Consider the following 6,000-nt stretch of genomic DNA (forward strand, 5'->3'; position numbering starts at 1 on the left):
ATTTGAAGTAAGCACGTGTCAACATAATATCCTTCGATTTCAGATTTGTTAACAAAAAATAGAGCATAAAATGTGCTATATATGCTTTCTATGCTGATAGTTTAAAAAATAAGCTACAATTCCCAGTGAGGAAAGTGGGGTATATTTTAACAGACTTCTACTTTCAGCAGACCACCTATCTAGAAGGTGAAATAAATACACGGGAGCTCCAGTTTGTACAAATCTTCTGCAGAAAAGATGACTATTTTAGGCAGAGATACAACCTTGAGCAGCAGTACAGAGGAAAATAACAATGAAAAACACTTTCTTAAAAGTTTGCTAAAAATGAATGACCTACTACTGTAATTGTCTACTAACCAACCTTCAAGAACATGACTAAGTCAAGTCCATTTTGATGGGCCATGCAAAATACAATGTATTTTACAGATGTCATTTATTCACACATACAAATAGTATGAACTGACAATAATAAAGGTTCAAATCAGAATAGCAAGATTTAGGAGGACAAAACCTCAAGTACATTTTCCACCTGTTGTATCACATCTGGCTGGCACGGAGTGTATTTTCTTCACAGCACCTTTCACAGTGCTGGGTTTTGGATTTGTGACCAAAACAGCAAGGAAAACACATCAGTGTTTTGTCTGTTGGTGAACAGCACTGGCATAGATTCAAGGCCTTGTGTTTCTCCTTGTTAACTCCTGTCAAAACTCAGACACAGGCAAGAGATAGGTGAGATGGAAGCAGGGAAAGGCTACCCAGGATGAATAAAGAGACGTTGTCAGTGTACGCAGAAATGCAATGAGGAAGGTTGAGGCCCGTTAGGAATTAAATCTGGCTAAGGATGTCAAGGATAACAAGAAGGGCTTCTTCAAATACACCAAAACCAAAATAAATACTAAGGAAAATGTGGTCCTGCTACTGAATGGAACAGGGATCCTTGCCAACAGAGGCTACAGAGAAGGCAGAGATACTGAACGCCTTCTTTGCTTCAGTTTTCACAGCCAAGGCCAGTCCTCGGGAATCCCTGAGTCAGGAGATCAGGGAGGAGGTCTGGAGGAAGGAAGACCTTCCCACCTTGGTTGAGAAGACTGGGTTAGATAAAGACCATTTAATTAAACTTCACATCCACAAGTCCATGTGCTCTGATGGGATGAACCCCAGTGCTGAGGAAACTGGCACACACCACAATGAACCACTCACGATTATCTCTGGAAGATTGTGGCCATCAGGAGAGGCACTCGAGGACTAGAAGAAAGTAAATATCATCCCAGTTTTCAAAAAGGGCAAGGAGGACCCAGGGAACTACCAGCCAGCCAGCATCACCTCAATCCCTGGAGAGGTGATGGAGTAGCTCATTCTGGAAGCCTTCTCTGTCCATATGGATAAAAGAAGGCAATCAGGAGTAGTCAGCATGGATTCACTTAACGTAAATCATGCTTAACCAACCTGATTGCCTTCTATGATGAAAAAACTATGTGGATGGATGAGGGGAGAGCAGTGGATATTGTCTGCCTGGACTTCAGCAAGGCTTTGACATTGTCTCTCACAACATCCTCCTAGGAAAACTGAGGAAGTGTGGACTGGATGAGCGGACACTGTAGTGGATCAAGAACTTGTTACATGGCAGGTCCCAGGGGACTGTAATCAGTGGCACAGGGTGTAGTTGGAGGCCTGTCAGTAGTGGTGTCCCCCAAGGTTCAATACTGGGCCCAGGACTGTTTAACTTACTCATCAATGACGGGTGAAGTGGGAGGTGCCTCCTCAGCAACTTTGTTGGTGACACAAAGGTGGAGGAGTGGCCAATACCCCAGAGGGCTGCACAGCCCTTCAGAAGGACCTCAACAGGCTGGAGAGATGGGCAGAGAAGAACTCTCTGAAATTCAACAAAGGCAAGTGCAGGACCCTGCAGCTGGAGAAAATAACCCCAGGTACCTGGACAGGCTGAGGGCTGACCTGTTAGAAAGCAGCTCTGTGAAGGACTAGAGGGTCCTGATGGACAACAAGCTGTCCAGGAGCCAGCAGAGTGTCCTGGGGACCAAGAAGGCCAATGGGATCCTGGGGTGCATTAGGAAGAGCATTGCCAGCAGGTCAGGGAGGTGATCCTGCCCCTCTGCTCAGCCCTGGTGAGGATCACCTGGAGTGTTGTGTCCAGCTCTGGGCTCCTCAGCACAAGAGAGACCTGGAGATCCTGGAGCAGATCCAGCAGAGGATGATAAAGATAATTAAGGGACTGAAGCACCTCAGAAATGAGGAAAGGCTGAGGGAGCTTGGCCTGTTCAGCCTGGAGAAGAGGCAACTGAGAGGGGAACACATCAATGTGTGCAAATATCTAAAGGTGGGGGGGTGCCAAGAAGACAGAACCAGGGTCTTCTTGGTGGTGCCAAGCAACATGACAAGAGGCAACAGGTAGAAAGTGAAACACAGGGAGTTCCATCTGAATATGAAGAACTTCTTTACTGCGTGGGTGACCATTCACTGGAAAAGACTGACTAGAGAGGTTACAGAGTCTCCCAGATTGGAGATACTCAAAAGCTGCCTGCTCACAATCCCAAGTAACATGGTGAAGGGGATGCTGCTTGAGAGCAGGGAGGTTGGATTTAGATGACACCAGGGGTCCCTTCCAACCTTAACTATCCTGTCATTCCCACTTTGCCCCCACAGCAGTAAGCAGGGCAAGAGGCTGGGAGTGGACACAGTGGGGAGAGCTGACCTGACCTGACCAAAGAAGTGCTCCATGCCATGTAATGTCATGCTTGACAATAAAACAAAGGGGTTTTTTCCCTGAGGTAGCTGTTGCTTGGGGATTAGATGGGCCTCCATGAGCTGGTAGTGAGTGACAGCACTTGCATCACTTGTTTCCCCCTCACCCCTTCATTTATAAAACTGCATTTATCTCAACCCATACAATTTCTCACTTTTTCCTTCTGATTCTCTCCCCCATCCCACTGAGGCAGAGGGAGTGAGCGACAGGGTGGAGACTTCCTTGCTAGTCAGGGTCAGCCCACCACACACATTGCAAAGTACAATTTATTCTCAGGAAGAAGCAACCATTAAACCTTATGGTATTAAAAAATAATGATATATTCATACTGGATTAAGTGACAAAGTGTCTCTCTTCTTTTAAACGCTTTTAGCTGCACTGTTTAAAAGTGCCTTTTCTGGCATTTTTTTCCTCAACAAAAAAGAATCATCACTTTATAATATAGTATATAAAAGCTTTTGCTTGTCTTTTGAAAGCTAGATAACCCGTTCAACAGAAACACACAAAGCTGTTCAGGAAGTCTTGTACAATGAACAGAGACCTGGATGCAGCTGCTCTGGAAGAGCTGACACCTGGATGTAAGCTCTTGTATCCAGAAAGTGCTTTTGCAGAACTGAGCATGAACCGAACTCACAGAGAGTAGTTCTGCCAATCCGTGGCAGGTAAGTCAACAATGCGGTTCAGAGGAAGCTTCTGGTATCATTCCAAGGAGGCTCCTTATCCAAAATACATATGCTTGAAGGAACTATGCCACTGTCTGGAAAGCGAGCATTTTTTGCAATGCAGTGTCTAATTTGCCAGTAGAACTGCCTTCATCCCTCAAAATGTTTTTGTACTTCCAGACACACACACAAAAATATCTAACTTTACTAGACATCTCCAGGAATATACAAATTCAAATAATTCAGAAACGCTATTTCCAAAGAGCAAAATCCTTTATTTTTAGACAACTTGATTGTTAATACCGTACCTGATTCTGCTGGAGGGGAGGCTGGGACTGTCCATCAGGAGCCTGGCCCTGGCTATCATTCCCTCCTACCGGAGAGCCACGAGTCGTGGCTGTCATACTCGACACAGGGCAGATCTTTGCAATTTTGTCTGCTTATGTAGTTGATGTGAGAGAAGAAATTATAGTCCACTTAGTTAAGTTGAAGTACCAGCATATGCTTGCCTTAAAAAGCTCCAACTCAAGAACATGACATCTTGCAGAGACCATTGCATAACCTGTAGGTGGAAAAAAAAGAAATACGCTGTATTAACACATCCATATAAACATAATCCACACCTGGAAAATAACACCATGAAAACAAATACACTGCTATAGAGAATCTCTTATTTTAGATTTAGTATTCCTCTTTATAGAATATAACTGACAAAATCACATTTGACATATTTGACATGATTTTAACGTTCTGAGTAAAAATTACACTGATAATCACCTTTACACCTCTGAGAAACTGATACACATCAAAAATGCAGCTGTTTACTCTGACTGTTGTGCCTGAATCACTACAGTAGATTTTCAACTTGAATTCTTGGTGCTGCTCACGGTCTATGGTAGAAATGACCTGGTTACAAGCCTAAAAAGCCAAATTTGTCATCTTTTCCAATATCTTCTCCTGACACTGCTTAACTGCAGATGTCTGAGAGTTAGAGACTGATTCTGCCTCAGCTGAGACTGACACCCTGTAGCCAAACTTCCATTAGCACATCAGTATTCACCCAGGGAATTTGACCTGTATTCCCTTTCTCCAGCACCTGCCTACCAAAGCCTGGGTTCTCTGGCCTTGCAGCCCCACTGCAAAGCCCACCATCTCACCACCAAGCACTTTAGCAGATTATGTGAAGAAAACTGTGACATCAGATTTGTTGAACTTGTAATCATGATAGCAAGAGTTCAATATTTGTTATGTGTTTCAACTTCATTGCATTATATACAGACAAAAGGAGCTGAATTAAGTTATAAGAGCAATTTCACCCTATAACACCGGGCATTGTGTAATTCGTAGAAGATGAGATGTAATTTCCCAGAGCAACTCAGATTTCCAAGCACCACAAAAACCAACAACAGTACTCTGAAAGTTAAAAAGCCAAGTAAAGTGGTAGAAAGAGCTGTATGAGCTTTCAGCAAGAGGCATTTGGCAGTGCTAAGCTCCTGATTCAAACAGCAAAATTCTGTTGTAACACTATGCATATTTATAAGTGTTTTATTGTGATGTCTCAAGTTAATTTTCAGTTATCTTCCTCCAAGACACTTTAAAATCCTTTCTTAAACTGTGCAAATTCGCAAGGCATTACATATACAATAAAAATTGACTGAACACATTGTACCTACCCTGCCCAGTCTCCAATACTCACAGCACCAACGAATTTAGAGAGCTCTAATAAGGTCACTAAAATAATGTTCACTTTTGAATAAAGTTGTGTTCTTTGAAAACACTCAACTGTAATCCAACTCTAACCTTCAGAATTCATATTCATAGAGCTTAGTAAGACACTAAGTGCAGAACAAATGCATTACCAACTTGAAATTTTCTTTAGGAGGAAATGACTTTTTAAAGACAACTTTTAAAATTAATGTATTTGGCATGTAATTGGAGCTTTTTAAAAAATGCCTTCCTGAGTATTTAATTGTTTTCTACTGGTTTAGAAAGATCACTTGGAAGAAAGTACTAGCAAGACTAAGTTTCCTGTCACATACATCTATACACACACACACTGCAGTCTACTGCAGTTCAATGCAGTCAGTTCCCCTGCACTACCTGATGGAGGCTTTGAGGTACTTGTACAAACCAGTGAAATCAAACTGCTGCCAACTTACACTGCACTTTCAGCAGCCCTAAGCCAACCACCACCACAATAAACCTCCTTTAACCACCACCATTCTTCCTTAACAGATCTGGTTCACAACACCACCACATGAAAACTTGTGCTGGCACAAGGAGTAAGATAGCAAAGTCCAGAAAAAGGGCAAAATTGGTCATTTCAGCACCAATCCTGGTCTAGGTTGGCTTTAACTGCAGGAAGAAGTGTCCACGGACTGCTTACACCACAGTGTAAGTGTCCACAGTTGCTTACACCAAGGGCAAGCTGCTCCATCTCATCCCTTTCTTATTCTAATGCTTTGGGCTGAATTATCATGAAATGAGCTGGTTTGGAGTAGTAAAAGAAACAACAACAAAAACCCACAAAACTTACAGAGACTGATTATTTCCAGTTTCTTTAATTGCTTGGAGTGG

General features: G+C 42.8%; 1 protein-coding gene across 5 annotated transcripts in view; it reads right to left on the reverse strand.

Annotated features, from left to right (window-relative positions):
• Positions 1 to 3,985, reverse strand: part of USP9X (ubiquitin specific peptidase 9 X-linked) — an 81,766-nt gene extending 77,781 nt beyond the window's left edge. For all 5 annotated transcript variants that reach the window (XM_018084003.3, XM_018084002.3, XM_018084001.3 and 2 more), the window contains exon 1: positions 3,732 to 3,985. In XM_018084003.3, the coding sequence (XP_017939492.1) occupies positions 3,732 to 3,827 (96 nt within the window). In that variant the 5' untranslated portion in view covers positions 3,828 to 3,985. The remainder of the gene's footprint in view (positions 1 to 3,731) is intronic.
• Between the last annotated feature and the right edge of the window lie 2,015 nt (positions 3,986 to 6,000).

Source organism: Manacus vitellinus, unplaced genomic scaffold (assembly GCF_001715985.3).
Source record: "Manacus vitellinus isolate BGI_N305 unplaced genomic scaffold, ASM171598v3 scaffold_7_pilon, whole genome shotgun sequence".
In the NCBI taxonomy this organism is placed as follows: domain Eukaryota; kingdom Metazoa; phylum Chordata; class Aves; order Passeriformes; family Pipridae; genus Manacus; species Manacus vitellinus.